The following is an 18,602-nucleotide window of genomic DNA, read 5'->3' as shown; positions in this document are numbered from 1 at the left end:
GCGCCACCTGACAACGGAAATTACGCAAATTGCTTGACTGACAGTCTTGCTCAACCAATGAAAAACGTAGAATATTTTTTCTGTTCAGCAGATTGAGCGTTTGATGGTATGTGTTTGATAGTATCAATCATACTATCAGAGGGACAATGTCCAACCATGCGTCTATTCGATATAGTTTAAAACTGTACACATGGTTTTACTACAGGGTTGGGTATGTGAATGTAACCCATGCAGTCAGTAAAACATAACAATGTGTAATCGGATTACTTTTGGATTAATTTACCCTTTAATTGCATTGGAGAAACAGGTCCATCGTACGGTGGGTCAAAATTTATGGCTGTGTTGTGCCTTTTAAACGTGTTCCCTTTTTAATGCAGGATGAGATGCATTAAGACAGCAGAAAGCAAGGTACTTTGCGCCTCCAGCATCCTTAATGAGTTTCAAAGTAACCTAATAATTATGATATTCATCAAATTGGTCTAAAGTAGGTTAATCTGTAATCGGATTAAAAGACGTTTTCTGGTAGAGAAAGGCTACAGTTCTTTTTTGAAAAGTTTTACACAATGCTTTAAACTCGTGATTTCGGTGGCGAATTTCCCATTCATATCTAATCCGTTGCATTGGCAGCAATAAATCAGGAATTACACTCATTCATTCATAAATTGTAATGGCTGGGCGCCTTGTGAAATTCAATAGCTTTTATTGAAAGCATTTCTTCCATTCATGGGAAAGGATCAAGAAAGTGCGAGTCATGTCCTTTGAAAATGAAATAGGCTACAGTAACTATATTCCAATCATTATCCTTTTTTGCTTTTCAGATGGATAACACGATTTTGGTTGAACTCACAATAATTACACAATGATCATAAATGTAATGCAGATCTTTCATACATATGTTACTGAGATAATCTGCCTATTATACACAGAAACACACAGTGCATTATTTGATTGATTGGCCATATAGTATGCTTCAATAGAAGGGACACTAATGGAAAAACAATTATAGTTCCCTGTCCTGATATGTTTACTACTCCTCTACAAGGAGACCTACAGACTGATCCAAATATAGCATTCCTCTTATGGAACAATAATTACACCCTCGCCACTAGTTTCGATCCAGTGGGTGGGAACCGGGGCGGATTGTCAAAAAGAAAGGGGGATCTAAAGGGCACACAGTTATTTGGGCTCCGCTAGTCTTCCTGTGTTGACTCAGCACAGCATATGCCCACGGCCACATGAAACACTCGTCAGTCTTTGGGGTTAACAGTGTCCAGCCCACCAATGTTGATGTGGAAACTGTGAATCATACTTCAGAGTGTTCAGAGGTAGAGAGGGAGGTGCATCCAATATCATAATTGGGGTTGAGTGTCCTACAAGGGGACATATCAGAATTGATATACATTTCTAATACCTTTGGTGGGCTTGCATATTTTATGGGGTCTTAATTACTGTGAACATGGCATATTGAACATACAAGACTAGTCTTTTCTTGCTTTAATTAAAACATAAAAATAAAAAAATCTAAACATTCTTTGAAAAAATAAGCTCACTGAAAAAACATTCTCACTGACAGGAAATCTGGAAATGAGTGGCAGAGTAGAACAGTGGTGGTTGAACCAAACATTTGTAGATCTGTGTTGCTGTGTTTGTTTGTTTTCCAAAGAAGCCATGCCCTTAAACATCTTACAATCAGACTCTTGGGAAGTCCTCACCTGAATCCCCCAGTTACCCCACCCATAACTCCATTCATCACGGCCATGTCTCAGCATGTTCTAACTACTTGGTATGCACTGATTTTGTAAATGTTTGTGCCAAGTTCAACTTTTCTTACACTCACATTATGGTAAATACAAACCGAAATCTATGAGAAATGTTTTATTAATTTGATCTTGTAGACAAATGTACAGGTAGGTTAGAGAACAGAAGTACCATGCTCTCCATAAGTAATGGGACAGTGAAGTCCAAATTGGTATTTTTGCTGTACACTCAAGGCATATGAAAATATAATTAAAAGATGAAATGGGGCAAAAGAATGTCACCTTTTATTTCTATTTGTTTCACGTATTTTCCCAACTAAGTATAACAGCACTGTCACAATTCCATCCTCCCATTATATGTAAGCGTAAGTAATGGGACATTTAGCTCACATGTGTTTCTGATTGATAAGGTGTTTACTTTTTAATTTATTGTACACAAACAAAAATACATTTGAATGTGTAGTCTCAGTACTATTTTTGCTTTTGTGTTTGGAGTCTGTGTTTGGTGTCAGTAGGCATAATCTAACATGAATACTAAGGGAGCTGTCTATGAAAGAATAATTATTTGGATGCTAAAAGAAAAGAGGAACTCATTTACAACCATAGCACAAAAGTTGGGCATAGACTAAACAACAGTTTGAATGTCCTTAAAAAGAAATAAACCACTGGTGTCTTAAGCAATCAACAACAACCAGCTCAGCCAAGGAAAACTGCATAAGTTGATGACTGAAAAATTACCAGAGCTGTCAAAAACAACCCTGTAGTAATTGTTAGTGAAAACACCAACAACAGAATGCTGGGGTGAATGTGTCACAATCTAGTGTTCACAGAAACAAAAACAGAAAGACCAGATTAGAATTAGAAAAAGTACAGAGATCAGACAAAGTTTTAGAACAAAGTTTTAAGGACAGAGGAAACGAAGGTGAACATTTATCAAAGTGATGGGAAGGTAAAAGTGTTGTAAAAAAAGAACTGCAGATGATCCAAAGCCTTCCACCTCATCTGTGAAACATGGTGGAGGTAGAGTCAGGGTGGAGGTAGAGTCATGGCGGAGGTAGTATCACGGTGGAGGAAGTGTCATGTTGGAGAAAGTGTCATGGTGGAGGTAGAGTCAGGGCGGAGGTAGTGTCATGGTGGAGGTAGAGTCATGTTGGAGGTAGTGTCATGGTGGAGGTAGAGTCATTGCGGAGGTAGTGTCATGGTGGAGGTACAGTCATGGCGGAGGTACAGTCATGGCGGAGGTACAGTCATGGCGGAGGTAGTGTCATGGCGTAGGTAGTGTCATGGCGGAGGTAGAGTGATGGTGGAGGTAGAGTCATGGTGGAGGTAGTGTCATGGTGGAGGTAGTGTCATGGTGGAGGTAGAGTCATGTTGGAGGTAGTGTCATGGTGGAGGTAGTGTCATGGTGGAGGTAGAGTCATGGCGGCGGTAGAGTCATGGTGGAGGTAGAGTCATGGTGGAGGTAGTGTCATGGTGGAGGTAGAGTCATGTTGGAGGTAGTGTCATGGTGGAGGTAGTGTCATGGTGGAGGTAGAGTCATGTTGGAGGTAGTGTCATGGTGGAGGTAGTGTCATGGTGGAGGTAGAGTCATGGTGGAGGTAGAGTCATGGTGGAGGTAGTGTCATGGTGGAGGTAGAGTCATGTTGGAGGTAGTGTCATGGTGGAGGTAGTGTCATGGTGGAGGTAGAGTCATGTTGGAGGTAGTGTCATGGTGGAGGTAGTGTCATGGTGGAGGTAGTGTCATGGTGGAGGTAGAGTCATGTTGGAGGTAGTGTCATGGTGGAGGTAAAGTCATGGTGATGATATAATGAGTGGTGGCTGCAGCAGAATGAATCAGAAGTGTACAGAAGCATCTTGGCCACCAATTTACACTGCCAACGCAACAAAAGAGTTTAGGAGGAAAAGTGGAAAATATTTGACTGGCCAAGCCAATCCCCTGATTTATATCCCATTGAACATGTACTTAATTTGCTGAAAAGAAGACTGAAGTCAGAAATGTCCCCTAAAAAGCAACAACTCAAAATGGCTGCAGTAAAGGCTAAGCATCTTAAAGGATGATACCAAGACATTGTTGATGTCAGTAGGTCACTGACTCACTGCTGCTATTACATGCAAGGGATTTGGCCCTAAATACTAGCTTTTATATATTTTACATTTTACATATGCTTTAAGTTGAATTGTCTTTATGCAAGCAAAAAACTTTTGCACGTATAAAATAAAAGGATGGAACACTGAAAGTGCTATTATTCTTAATAAAACATGTTGAAACAGCCAGAAATTAAAGGTGAATCTGTACTTTTGCCTCACATTCACCTTTAAATCACATTTTCATATTCCGTGAGTGTACAGCAAAAATTTAAATGTTGACTCTGATGTCCCAATACTTATGGAGGGCACGGTAGACGTGGGGGAAATCTGGTAGTGTTCTGTTATGGTTTACTGTCCGTTTGTTTTGGTTGCTGGGGTACTGCCCTTCACTGTGTTTTGGTCAGACAGGCTTTGAACTGAGATATTTTGGGAGGGCTAACAACGAATCACTCCTTAGCTGTAACTGTATTACTTGATTGAAAGATGAATAGAAATGAGGAGCAATATTTAGCCACTGCAACTCTGTTCTTCACCATTCAAATTAGATGGATTGATTGCATGCATTGGCTGAATCATGATTTAGCCTCAAGCCAAATGGTTATACTCATTGAATGTAACAAGGTTCTGGAAATAATATGCTTTCCGCACTCTTTCAGCTGGTCACGACAGACCAAATCAGCAAAGCTGTGAAGTAACAACTCCCCCTAGTGACATCAACATGAACAACAACAACAAAGTCATGTTAATCAAAAGGCTCTAAATTAGCAGTCTTGCATCATCGAGAGGTCTTAAAATGCACATCTGCAGTTAAAACAATAAATCCTGTCTCTATTTTGAGTAAAAGATTAGGGATGGGCCAGGAGACAGCTATGGACACAAGAACTAAAAGCCATGATATAACCATGTTTTGAGTAGCATAACAAGCTCATACCATATTCTGGGATCTGATGAGGTCATACAATAATAGTACATTTATGCTGGACTGTGAAATAGACAGGAAGTAGACATTGGTTTTAAGGCCAAAATGTATTTATTGTGATGGCGCTGCTCAGATGGCCAGGGAGTGCATTCTATAAGGTAAAGGACAGGCAGAAGGTTCTGGCCCCTTAGTTCTTACATATGTCCTGGAGACTTGAATTAGGGAGCATAACGTGTGTGGTGGCACGCTGATTGACATAATGTTGCTAATGTAGATGGGGTTAATCCTTTTAAGGCTTTGATAATGAGCAAGAGCATTTTTAAGTCCATCCTGAGGTTGACCAGTAGCCAGTGGAGTTGGGCCTTGGTCAGTATGATGTGATCTGACTTCTTGGTACTGGTCAAGACCTTGGCAGCACTGTTCTGGTTTAGTTTCGCATTTTGGCTGGGAAAGCACCCCAAAATGGCACATTGCCACAGTGGGTCAGAGAGAATTTCAAGGCGTGGAATAGTTCCTCTGTATCTGGTTGGGAAAGGGGGGATATAACCTGGGCAAAGTTTTTTAGATGGAAGAAAGGATCTGAAAGCGTTTTATGTGCGCATTAAAAACCAGATCAGAGCTGTTTCAGAGACAGCATTGTTCTTTCCGAGACACCACAGCAGGATGTTGTGGTCTACAGTGTCTATTGCAGCGTTGCGATCTAATAGCAGTAAGTCGCCAGATCCTGATTCAGCAGCAGTTAGTAGATTGTAGGATAACTTTAACCTGAGCTATTTCAGTACTTAGCAAGTGTTGGAAGTTAGACTTTCATGGCCGTCTTATCACACGGCTTGGTCAACCTGGAAGTATTTACTGACAAATACATGCTGAGAGCTGAGCACATTCCCCTGTCCAACCACTGCCTGCATACACCTAACCTATCACATGGAGACAGTAGACTGCAACGCAATAAGGACTGCACTGTCCGACATCCCACTCATCCACCCAAGGTGGTGCTGAGCAAATGTGCACCGCCCTCTAAGGAAAAACACATTGTCGATATGCAACAACAAGGACTAAGCTATTCCGCTGTAGACCAGTACACCACCCATGGGCCTGAGGTTAGGTTTCTTTAGAAATGTGTGGACTGCACATTCAAGGGTGAGAAGGTTAAAAGGTAGAGAAGAAAACAGGCAGTCTAGATTGGGAGCTCAGTCGCTTGGGCACAGGTCGGGGACTAACAGTTGAAATTCAAAGATGTATCAGGGTATATAATTTATGTGTACAGACATTTATGTAGCAACTAAATATTTCCCTGTTAATCACAAAATGTATTTAGTGCATGCAAGAAAGCTAATGACAGTATAATATTTATTCTGTTCAATTTATGCATTACAAATTATTTATTTTTTTAAATAAAAGTTTAAACATTAAAACATTCCACCCCCAAAAAAGAAAAGACATACACTGAAATCAAGTAAACAATATTATACACTTAAATAAATTCTCCCATAAATAATATATGTACATCTTGGACCATCTTTCATATTTCATCAACATATAAGGTCTTTTGTTCACTTTATACAGTATGCAATAATTCTTCTTAAGTTTGCCCTCAACATACATATATACAAACGTATATGCATGTATACACATGTATGCGTGTGTACATGTGTGTTGCTACAATGTAAAGTAGTGAGTATAAAGCTTGTATTACAGTGTAAATTTGCTGTCCCCTCAAAATAACTCAACACACAGTCATTAATGACATGCCCCAAACGTATATATTTTTAAAAATCCAGTTTAAAAACACTTCTCTTTTCATGTGCCTATGACTGAGCACTTAAACTTAACCACGCTGTTTAGCCTTATAGTGGTCCTCTGGTAGTTTCTTCTCTCAGGATTTGCAACAAATCATCTTTTGGATTTCACTGCATTTTCTGTCTTCAACTTGCTTTGTGACATTTATTCTAATCATCTCATAAGATATCAAATACCTCACAAGGTATTATTGTTCATTAGCATTATGTATTTTCACTTTCATTTGTATTTATTCTAATGTTATTTATTGTTTTTTATATAGTGTTTGGGCAAGCAAATAAACAGTTCATGCCCTGATAAATTGCTTTACACAAATGTACCGTGTGGCCTAAGACTTTTGCACAGAAATGCATGTTTACATTTCTATCTTATACAAATAGGAAAACAAGGAACAGTAGAACACTTCTCTCAAAACATACTTCAGGATCTGTGCTTTTGAATTACAATGACAAGTGCACTTGGATTGCTTTCAGTTCCATCTGTCTCCTTAGATCAGGAACATCTAACTCCAATCCAGATAGGCTGTCAGGTTTTCTTAGCTGATTTAAATTGGGCAAATTAAGGCCTAAGCCGAAGAATGATAAAAAACCCAAAGACCTAGAGTAACTAGTTTAGGTACAGTTTATTATTATAATATTACACAAGAGTTGATAAGAAATATTTTTTAACTTGATATATTATATTTCAGCTGAGATGTGATACCGCTGTTATCTTAACCTCAGGGGCTGATAAGAAATGAAACAGGAAGTTACCAAATGCTGTTGGAAAGTAGACTGTTTGACGTAACATCAATATAATGTTAAGATTTAGATTTAAACAGGATCAGCAGAGCACAAACCATTGACTAAACTGATACAAATATATCCGAATTTGACATTTCAATGGAACAACATCTAGTACAGAAATGCTTTATCTGGACGTTTTAAAGGCTCCTGTTTGCCACCATAAATGCACCAAACCTAGGCCAGCTTTTCGAGTTCCCTCACTTTCTTTTGCAAAATACAATCTTGCAAACAATTTAATTGGTCCTTGCTGGAAAAAATAATTGACCTGCTCACGGCACCTTAGCATTGTAAAGCTACACAGACTCACGAATGAGGAGTGTGTTGTGTTTCTGTTGGAGAGACAGCGACCATATCTCCACTGTGAGACAGAGCACAGCAAAACATACTAAACACTGTCCTACAGTAGAATACCCTTCTTAACCAACTCAGCCCTGGGCCCCACCCTCACATCCTGCCACCATGGTAACACCATTTTACAGCCCGTCCATCATAGCCAGGAGGTCATCCCCTTTACTGCTGGCACTTGATGGACACAGCTCTTCACCCTCTTCTGTGAAGTCTCCCATGATCTTGGCCAACTCTGCATTGGCTCGCTGGTTCTGAAAGACAAGGCAAGCCACCAATGGCAGCTCGGAAGGTTCGTGTCTGAAGACAGGCTTATGCTTGATTACGGTACATCTTGTTAGACTGTCCCATCCTGATCCTAATATATATCCTTTAACCTCTAATCCTTAGTTTGTTAATTAGACAAGTCTGCTTGGGCACTGTGTCTGAACATGTGTGGTTCATAAGTGCTAAGAGACACCTCCATAGATTGAGTCATGTGAGATTCCTAATGGGTCTCCTTGTTCTGATGGGGACCATTTCTTTAAGATAACTCAACTATGTACAGTTGTGCTCAAAAGTTTGCATACCCTTGGAGAATTGGTAATACAGTGAGGCAAAAAAATATTGATCCCCTGCTGATTTTGTACGTTTGCCCGCTGACAAAGAAATGATCAGTCCATAATTTTAATGGTATCTTTATTTGATCAGTGAGAGATAACAAAAAAATCCAGAAAAACGCATGTTATAAATTGATTTGCATTTTATTGAATGAAATAAGTATTTGATCCCCTCACAATCAGAAAGATTTCTGGCTTTTATACAGGTAACGAGATTAGATTAGGAGCACACTCTTAAAGGGAGTGCTCCTAATCTCAGTTTGTAACCTGTATAGAGGACACCTGTCCACAGAAGCAATCAATCAATTAGATTCCAAACTCTCCACCATGGCCAAGACCAAAGAGCTATCTAAGGATGTCAGGGACAAGATTGTAGACCTACACAAAGCTGGAATGGGCTAAAAGACCATCGCCAAGCAGCTTGATGAGAAGGTGACAACAGTTGGTGCGATTATTCCAAAATGGAAGAAACACAAAAGAACTGTCAAGCTCCATCAGTCTGGGGCTCCATGCAAGATCTCACCTTGAGGAGTTTCAATGATCATGAGAATGTTGAGGAATCAGCCCAGAACTACACGGGAGGATCTTTTCAATGATCTCCAGGCAGCTGGGATCATAATCACCAAGAAAACAATGTAACACACTATGCTGTGAAGGACTGAAATCCTGCAGCGTCCGCAAGGTCCCCCTGCTCAAGAAAGCACATGTACAGGCCAGTCTGAAGTTTGCCATTGAACATCTGAATGATTCAGAAGAGAACTGGGTGGAAGTGTTGTGGTCAGATGAGACCAAAATCAAGCTCTTTGGCATCAACTCAACTTGCCGTGTTTGGAGGAGGAGTGTTGCTTATGTCCCCAAGAACACTATCCCCACCGTCAAACATGGAGGTGGAAACATTATGCTTTGGGGGTGTTTTTCTGCTAAGGGGAGAGGACAACTTCACCATATCAAAGGGAAGATGGACAGAGCCATGTACTGTCAAATCTTGGTTGAGGACCTCCTTCCCTCAGCCAGGGAAAATGGGTCGTGGATGGGTATTCCAGCATGACAATGACCCAAAACACATTGAGCAAGGCAACAAAGGAGTGGCTCAAAAAGAAGCACATTAAGGTCCATGAGTGGCCTAGCCAGTCTCCAGACCTTAATCCCATAGAAAATCTATGGAGGGAGCTGAAGGTTCCAGTTGCCAAACGTCAGCCTCGAAACCTTAATGACTTGGAGAAGATCTGCAAAGGGGATGTGCTGCAACCCTGGTGGCCAACTACAAGAAACATCTGACCACTGTGATTTTCGACAAGGGTTTGCCATGTAGTACTAAGTCATGTTTTGCAGAGGGGTCGAATACATATTTCACTCTTTAAAATGCAAAAATGAACTGATCCCTGTTCAAAAGTATGCCCCCTTTAGCATCAATGACAGTGTTCAGTCATTTGTAATAGTTGTCTATGAGGCCCCGAATTCTTGCAGGTGGTATAGTTGCCCTTTTGTCTTGGCAAAATGCCTCTAGGTCATTCAAAGTCTTTGGTCGTCTTGGATTAACCGCACGTTTGAGATCTCCCCAGAGTGGCTGGATGATATTAAGGTCAGGAGACTTTGATGGCCACTCCAGAACATTTACCTTTTTCTGCTGTAACCACTGGAAGGTCAACTAGGCCTTGTGCTTAGGGTCACTGTCATGCTGGAAAGTCCAAGAGTGTCCCATGCGTAGCTTTCGTGCAAAATTGCAAATTGTCTGCCAGTATTTTCTGATAACATGCTGCATTCATCTTGCCATCAATTTTCACAAGATTCCCCGTGCCTTTAGAGCTCACACATCCCAAAAACATCAGTCAGCCACCACCATGCTTCACAGTGGGGATGGTATTCTGTTCACTATAGGCTTTGTTGACCCCTCTCCAAACATAGCACTTATGGTTATGACCTCACTCCAAATTACAGTGTGCCAGAAGCTGTGAAGCGTGTCAAGGTGTTGTCGGGCATATTGTAAAAAGGCTTTTGTGTGGCATTGGCACAGTAAAGGCTTCTTTCTGGCAACTCGACCATGCAGCTCATTTTTGTTCAAGTATCGTCATATTGTGCTCCTTGAAACAACCACACTGCCTTTTTCCAGAGCAGCCTGTATTTCTCATGGGGTGACATGCAAGATTTTCTTTGTATCCCAAACAATTCTTCTGTCAGTTTTTGCTGAAATCTTTCTTGGTCTACCTGACCTTGGCTTGGTATCGAGAGATCCCTGAATGTTCCACTTCTTAATAAGTGATTGAACAGAACTAAATGGCATTTGCAAGGCTTGGATATCTTTTTATATCCTTTTCAATCTTTATAAAGTTCCATTACCTTGTTATGCAGGTCTTTTGACAGTTCTTTTCTGCTCCCCATGGCTCAGTATCTAGCCTGCTCAGTGCATCCACCTGAGAGCTAACAAACGTATTGACTATTTACACTCAGGCACTAATTTAAATTTAAAAAGACACAGGTGTGGGAAATTAACCTTTAATTGCCATTTTCACCTGTGTGTGTCACCTTGTGTGTCTGTAACAAGGCCATATATTCAAGGGTATGTAAACTTTTGATCAGGGCCATTTGGGTGATTTCTGTTATCATTATGATTTAAAAAGGAGCCAAACAACTATGTGATAATACATGGCTTCATATGATCACTATCCCTAAATAAAATTGGTTTTTTTTGCATGATCAGTCATATTTTCAAAATCAATGCCAAAATGTCACAATTTCTGCCAGGGTATGAAGACCTATGAGCACAACTGTACATCCATGTACAGCAGGACATTCCATGTCATCTCTTCACGCTGCATAAACACATGGTATTATAATTTATTACATGGTAATAAAATAGTTTGTAAACGCTACCTTAGTCGCTTGGATGTTTATGACGTCATATGAAAACTCGTCTGGTCTTGATATCAAGGCCTCCCTGAGAGGAAGAAAAATCCACATCACTGTTAACCAGGCACTAATCTTGATTCTTAATACTGATACTAAAACTTAGCTTCCACACTAGTTATGATTTCAATTCTTTTTTGAAGCATTTGTTGTTGGCCAAAATCCCTGCTGTGGTGTGTGCAAACCTGGTTAAGAACTACAGGAAACATATGATCTCTGTAATTGCAAACAAAGGTTTCTGTACCAAATATTAAGTTCTGCTTTTCTGATGTATCAAATACTTATGTCACGCAATAAAATGCTAATTAATTACTTAAAAATCATACAATGTGATTTCTGGATTTTTGTTTTAGATTCCGTCACTCACAGTTGAAGAGTACCTCTGATAAAAATTACAGACTTCTACATGCTTTGTAAGTGGGAAAACCTGCAAAATCGGCAGTGTATCAAATACTTGTTCTCCCCACTGTAGATGCAGCAGTTTGGTCATTAAGGATGCCAGTTTTAACATGATGTGTGTCATACCCATGGTTATACAGTCTGATAAACTTGTGGTTTGAATTCTACATGCTGATTGCTGAGGTATAAGAGACTGTATATCATGGCTATGATATCACATCCCTTTTTACTCCTGTAATTGCCTTGGTAACCAGTTAATAACAGCCTATGGCTAAGTGCCTTGTCCAGGCACTCCACAATGCATTGTGCCTAAGAACGGCTCTTAGCAATGGTATATTGGCCATATACTACACCACGTTGTGTCTTATTGCTTTCATATACCACGGCTATCAGCATTCAGGATTTCAACCACAAAGTTAATAATCTGCTATGATTATGTTTAGTTTACCCAAAATTACACTAAATACAACAACTGAACAATGTACATAAAATACGTCTTACTCTTCTTCCTCATCTGTGGCAAAGAGGTTGACTCGGAAGCCATTGTCTACACTGGATGTTTTTTGGACTTCCAGACCGCCCATTAACCTGGCAAGCATGTTCAGCTCCTCTTTGGCCAGGGGGTTTGGAGTTGTGTTGACCTGTACACAAAGTGAAGAAACACAATGTTAACAATAAGCCTTAAGTGCATGTTTTATTATTCCCCATGAATTTTCAGGCTGGCTTCCGTTACGTTTTGTTTTCCACTGTTAACATGCTCCAGACTGCAACATGCACACTTGAGAAAATAAAAGAAATATCGCCTGGTTGTAAAATTTCAACTCACCGACTTTTGCTGTGCAGAGTTTTTGGACGTCCCCGACAAGTGTGTTTCCACTGGACGGCTCACACTGTACCTGTGGATGACAGGAAGTTCAGCACCCGACAAGTTGAAATATAATGCGGCATCAGAGGGAAGACCAACCAAACTGTCTCTTTAAATGATACCCATACAACATGCAATGACCTGGTGTCAGCATGCAGATTCAGGACTGTTCTGAACACCCATCACAAAGTAGTATACACTTTAATGGCATCAGACGGAGTATGTCCAGCAACCCAAAAGCTGTCTATAAAGTGTGGGGTGGGTGGGTAGAACTAACATGTTAGTGCCCAGTTTGATGACCCTTTCTCCAAACATCTCAAAGGAACCCTCCCGTAGAGCACTGGTGTAGTTCCCACCATTACGGAACTGCAGTTTCTTCACCTCCTCGCCACTGCAGCTGAACATTCTGAGGATAAAGAAACATACAGACAACAATACTTTCAAAATCCAGTGGCAACCGGTAATACCCTAGTGACTGTCGGCATCTTCTCCTGTTTCCCAGAAGACACATCACAAAAATAGAAAAGACAATTCCTTTTCAGGATTGTGTCAGATGTTTGTTAAGTGGTTGAACAGAGTAGTCTACTTGTAACAGAGTAGTCACTTGTGTGGTTATATCCTGTATGGTTACACTTTCTCTTACTTCACGATCAGGTTCGGCACATGAGCTCAAGTTCACTTTTAGGTATGGTCATACAAAATCCGTAGTGAAATAAAGTAATGCCAAAAGCAGTCTTTTCTTAATTTAGAAAACTGCAGCTCCTTCAATACAGCCTCAGTAATCCAATTAGCTGTAGATACACTGGTCTAAATTAAGCTTACTGCAATAGAAAAACAAACCATTTTAATAAAAGAACACTGCCAAAAAGTGAATTGGATGGTGGTGTAAAAGGGAGACCACAGCCATATCCGCTGAAACTAATGACATGTGATCAACTGCAATAGACATAGCTGAGTTGGATTGTGAGACTTAGTGTTATCTGGGTTATCTAGTTGGCTGTGGTACCTGATAAGTCCTGGAATTTGGGTTCCGTGGGGAACAGGACCTGAGGTTGGGAGGACAAAACGGCCATTGGAATTCTGCACTTTGTCTTTGAGGAAGATGGACACCTGCAAAAGCACATGTAAGGATAACTGTGAAACAGACTGTACAATAATGATTATTTTATAATGCATTGTAAGGCTTGGCTTCACCATTAGTGAAAGTATTGCACCTTCAGGTTACAAAGAAAATAACATAATTTGTTTTTGTTTGTTTTACAAAATCCCAATATTTTCATTATTTTTGGGCTTCTCAAAAACTACCCATCTCCATCTTTTTAAATAGTAAGTCATATGGGCTTCAGCACTTCCCATTGCTGATCAACACTATCTCATGCCTCTTCATGTAGTGCGCAGTAGGCCCAGAAAATCTAATCATCATTTAATTGCAGTATTGCTACATACTCGATACATTTACGATCGTGAGAATTGCTTTACATATCGTGTCTGCATCCAAGTGTCCTGAATTATGTGGCAATTCCAAGCAATAATTTTTACTAGCCCAGCCATCTCTCAAACCCATTAAAAGAGGCCCCACACAACTCTTTCCAATACTCACTGTACATCAAAAGACACAGGAGATCGATGAGATGATCAACTCACCCTTATGTGCATGTCTTGAAAGAAGATGAGGAGAGTTTGCCGGATCAGCTGAAATTCGCCACTGGACAGCGGTGTGTACATCTAAAAATAAGGGCACAAAACAAGCACTGCGTGAAAGACGCTAATAAACAATTGCTAACGTTTGGCCCACTGATGGTATGTCTCCTGTACCTCTATGAGCTGTTTGTATGTCTCGTCGACCTGGCTGAGAATGCTTGGGGTTTCCTTCACAAAGTCCTTGATGGCGTCCATGTGATTGAAGGACACAAGGAGTATGTCTTTGGGCCGCGGGCACAAGAGCACCTGGTACTTGAAGGCCATGGTCATCAAATCATACAGCTGGGTGGGAACCACACAGACACATGGATGATGATAAGTTGTTATGGATGATGACTAGTTATTATGATGACTAGTTATTCTTACAGCTGCACACCAGGGGGAGCCACACAGAACATTGAATCAAACTAAGCTCAGGCTCTGCTGACGTATTTAATACAACATCTAGGCACCATGTCATGACTAAAAGGCTAATTCAGATAACAGTTATGAAGATTTTCTGTTAGATAGGGTAAGCTTATCAAATAACCAAAACCAAAAGATAGAACAACAAAAAAAGTGTCAAGTAACAAATGAACGCAGTTTCATGACGAAAGCTTCAAAAGATATGCCTCCTTGTGTGTCATGGACACTTCCCCCATCACCTAGAATAAGATGTGATCAATGATCACTGGGTCCAGTCAGGATGCCATTCTGAGAATGTGACGATAAAAATAGTTATGCTCTCATGACCACTATCAAGATGTCGTTAGATAATTACCTTTATCAGAAAAGGGAAAACAACCCTAAAGCATTTAAAATCTAACACAGAGTCCTATTCAGTGGCTACAGCAGAAGAAGGCTGACTGAAACAGAGAGGGACGTTGCCGCGGCATGCTCTGAACATGACAAAACCCTAATCTCACCTTGTCCATGCTGGCCTGGTTGAGCCTCATGATGGATGCGTGAGCCAGTCGGTCAAACACTGTCCTTAGGGCCTTCTTGGAGTACAACTCCTGAGGCTTGAACAGCTCCTCCAGAAACTTCTTATTGAACATGGTGGTGATGATGTCATTCATAACTGGCAGAGATCACAGGACACAAAGGTCGCGGTCAGGTCACAAGTAGGGAAATGTTGGTCCTTAAAGCGTCGACTAGACTTATCAAGATAACATCACCAATGTAAACAATGGGAGTTTTTAGAAACAACCAAATATGCTAGGAGTGTTACTTTTGGTTCTTCACAATGTGGGTGAGACAAATGGGGGGTTAACAAGAAATAGACCATCAAATAATTTGACTGATCCAGGCTCAGAAATGCATCCCAGATGAGAGCACTGGCATAGGATGGATCACCCTCTTCATTCATTGTTTACGATGATGAAATTTGGCAGTCTACATTTAAAATGAAGAATTTGGTGAACTCAAGAGAGTCTACCTTTAAGCAAGCAGATGTGCGTTCTATAAGCAATGTTCAACATCCACCTATTCCCAATGGCCCTAACAAAGCAACAGCCTTTTAAACCAGCAGCAGCATTATCAGCTTGTAAAGCTAGATTAAGGTATTGATGGTATATTCTTGGAATGAGATGGTCTATGTTTTGGGATCTGGAAAGTGAAATTCCCAATGTCAATTGTTGAAATGTCTACAATCTTGGAACAGAGTAAACTACTGTACCATCTCTACTAAGCAAATATTTGATTCAGATTTTTATACCAATGCAATACTCTGTTGGTTTCCTTGAATGACTCAGAGCAGAGCAGATCGACCTAAAGTATTGCACGAGAAACATCAAAATACCTCTCCTTCTGTCATCCTCTATCCAATCAGCTACAATGGAAAATGTGCAAGTTAAAACACAGGGAGACATATGCTCTAAACCAGGTTGTTGACATGACAAGGACAGTATTCACCTGTTGGTCATGTAGTTACTGTAACCTGGTGGAATACTAGTCTAGTTCACCACCAATACAACATACAGCTAACTAAGCTAGTTAACGCATTAGGTAGCAGGTTAACGCTACAAAGTAAATTTACTTAGCTAGCTAATTTATTTAGCTTGTAAGGTGGCCTGACTCCTAATGTGATTTTACCTTTCTTGGCTTTGTCAGCTGGAATATTCTGAGCACGTAGACGCTGATCAAGGATATAAAGCATTTCTCCTCCGAGGTTAATAAAAAGGAGTGGTAGCGTTCTCGAAGACATGTTATTGTTGGATAACACACCTAGCTAGCTAAATGTCATCTATTTAACCCGTTCAGCCACCTAAGAGCACTGTTTTGTGTGATGATGGGGAGGAAATGTCTGTACGCTTCCACTTGGTTGCCAGGTCACGAAGAAAATGGGCCAATCATGTAGCACGTAACTAACGTTACTACGCCAACGTGCAAATCATATAAAACGAGACAACATAAAATATCCTACTGTGCTTTATTGTACATTTTGTTACATACATGGTGATATTATTAGAGCAAACACTTTAGTACGGGGACTTATTTAATATTTAAGAACAAAAATACATAGAACGACAATTACAATTTGTAACAACAATATTTATTGAAACGACTGATTAAGTCAAACTTCTCCATTCCTGATGCGAATTTCACGGGCCATCCTGCACACCTCAAAATGTCCACAGCAACAGGTCATTATTGCATCATTGCATATTGTCCCCTGTTAAAATATAACAATGAAGTTATGAGTTTAGAATCGGTCTCACTGGGTCACAAACCAGCAAACTTTCCGCTTATCACATATTAGCAAAGAAAATGTTTTCAATAGAGCAGATAAAAAAAAGAAAAAAGATTGCTCTCTAAGAAGAGGACACTTTCAAATCAGAATTTGTGATAAGACTATTTCACAGTTCAAGTTCCTCAAACTAGAAAACAAAAACTGTTATTTCTCAATATGAAGAGTGATAAAAACATCAGCTGTCTTTCTGAATAAAAATTGGTCTAGAATTGCATTAAAAGGCACTACTCTCCAATGTGCATAACTGACCCGTACTGCATTTTGCTAATCTTCTAAAGGTTACATACCTGAATCCCATAGGTCAGCCTCATGTGGGTCCTCATGGCTGTCATGCCTCCTGGAATAAAACCCAGGCATGGATTCTCCCCATACTTGTTAGCTACGTAGCAACTCAATCCTATTGGGCAGAAGAATCCCAAGGCACCTGTATGACAAAAATGTGCAGTATTTTGTAAAATGCTGACAAAGACAAGAGATCAAGACATGTATTTATAAAGTTCTTCAAAGTAGGTTTGAGGAAGGATCTCTCTTTTTGACTATTGTTATGTATATTGACTATTGTTATGTATAGTAAGCCCTGAACTATACTCCATTACATGGGGGTAATAATACCTGCGGTTTGTATCAGGTGTTTCAGTTTTACTCACAGACTAGCAGGTCATTGCAGCAGGAGCACAGGCCAGTGCTCCACTCCCCAGTCTGCACATTTGTCCCATAAGACCCTGCTGCTGGCTGATGGGTGATCACTGGATTCGACATGTCAATCAATGGGGGTCAGCGTCACCTAAACACCAAACACATCCAACAGTTAGCAAGTATTGAGAGAGATTGAAGCCATGTGATGTAAACTGGTGTGGGAGATATGGTAATGGACACTGCAAGTATGATCAGTTACTTTCCACTCATTTCCCAAACAGAATACATTGTCATGTTTCCCTTAAGACAAAATAAAAGTTAAACACAACTCAGTTAATACCCTGAAACACCATTTTACTTCATATACTGCAACACTTCTATGCAGTCCACAAAGTACAATCACATACGTAAAGCAGTTGTGTTTTGCTGCACTGCTATTTGATCTTATTTAAAAAATAAAAATTGTGTATCAGAGCTTCAAAGAACTGAGAAACAACTTAAAATATTGTGTATGCAAATATGTTCAATATGAATTTTAATTGGCATTTTTACAGTACTTATGAACAAATACATAGATATTCAATTGTAGTTTTTCAAAAAAAAATTAGAAGAGATGAAAGACCATGTCACTCACCTACTTTGTCGACAGCTCTGAGCCTCTCCAGATCTGGTCGATACACTTTAAACAGGATGTTGTGACACGAGCACTTGTTACACTCCTACGTTTCTCAAGACAACTCAACAGTCATGCACCATTTGAACTATTTTATGACCAAACATTTCCTCAGTATCACAAGTATTAACTCAGATCACGAGTAAAACCTTGGTTTGACATGAGGTGGATAAACCCTATATCTGATGTTCTTTCTGTTCTCATGAACATACAGTTTTTCACTCAAGTTCTTTTCAGGGAAGTAATATGATGACACTTGCTGTTTCAACCACAGGGTGTAGTCTTCCTCATTAGGATTTTGATTAGCGTCAAGTGTTATATCACTGATTTGGATAAGCTACACAAGACTAAGGGTGAAATAGGTAACCACAGGTTCAAAACCTTTCTGAATACTTCTAAA

The 18,602-nt window shown here is 40.0% G+C and overlaps 1 protein-coding gene across 2 annotated transcripts; it reads right to left on the bottom strand.

The window, feature by feature from the left end:
• Nucleotides 1–6,532: 6,532 nt before the first annotated feature.
• oscp1b (organic solute carrier partner 1b) lies at nt 6,533–18,585 on the bottom strand. 2 transcript variants are annotated; one of them, XM_010899126.4, is made up of 14 exons: nt 18,164–18,585; nt 17,541–17,677; nt 17,181–17,317; nt 16,236–16,815; nt 15,943–15,972; nt 15,068–15,222; nt 14,277–14,444; nt 14,106–14,186; nt 13,468–13,571; nt 12,739–12,867; nt 12,423–12,492; nt 12,098–12,237; nt 11,165–11,228; nt 6,533–7,948 (listed from the first exon to the last, which is right to left on the bottom strand). In XM_010899126.4, exons 4-14 carry the CDS (start codon nt 16,345–16,347, stop codon nt 7,823–7,825), a joined length of 1,179 nt encoding a protein of 392 aa, XP_010897428.1. In that variant the 5' UTR covers nt 16,348–16,815; nt 17,181–17,317; nt 17,541–17,677; nt 18,164–18,585; the 3' UTR covers nt 6,533–7,822. The 2 variants fall into 2 exon arrangements, with proteins under 2 accessions (XP_010897428.1, XP_010897429.1); XM_010899127.4 differs by lacking the exon at nt 15,943–15,972 and having other exon boundaries at nt 18,164–18,582.
• Between the last annotated feature and the right edge of the window lie 17 nt (nt 18,586–18,602).

This window comes from Esox lucius, chromosome 20 (genome assembly GCF_011004845.1).
Source record: "Esox lucius isolate fEsoLuc1 chromosome 20, fEsoLuc1.pri, whole genome shotgun sequence".
Lineage (NCBI taxonomy): Eukaryota > Metazoa > Chordata > Actinopteri > Esociformes > Esocidae > Esox > Esox lucius.
The sequence above is the reverse complement of the archived record's forward strand: the minus strand, read 5'-3'. Positions and strand labels throughout refer to the sequence as shown.

Bases quoted from the DNA above. Each gene is read 5' to 3' on its own strand.
- oscp1b (XM_010899126.4), bottom strand. From the start codon at position 16,347: ATGTCTTCGAGAACGCTACCACTCCTTTTTATTAACCTCGGAGGAGAA. The intron at 11,229-12,097 runs GTAAGACGTATT...TCTTCCTCTCAG, and splicing joins GCCACAGATGAGGAAGAAGA to GGAGGCCTTGATATCAAGAC. The intron at 7,949-11,164 runs GTAGCGTTTACA...CTTGTCTTTCAG, and splicing joins TAAACATCCAAGCGACTAAG to AACCAGCGAGCCAATGCAGA.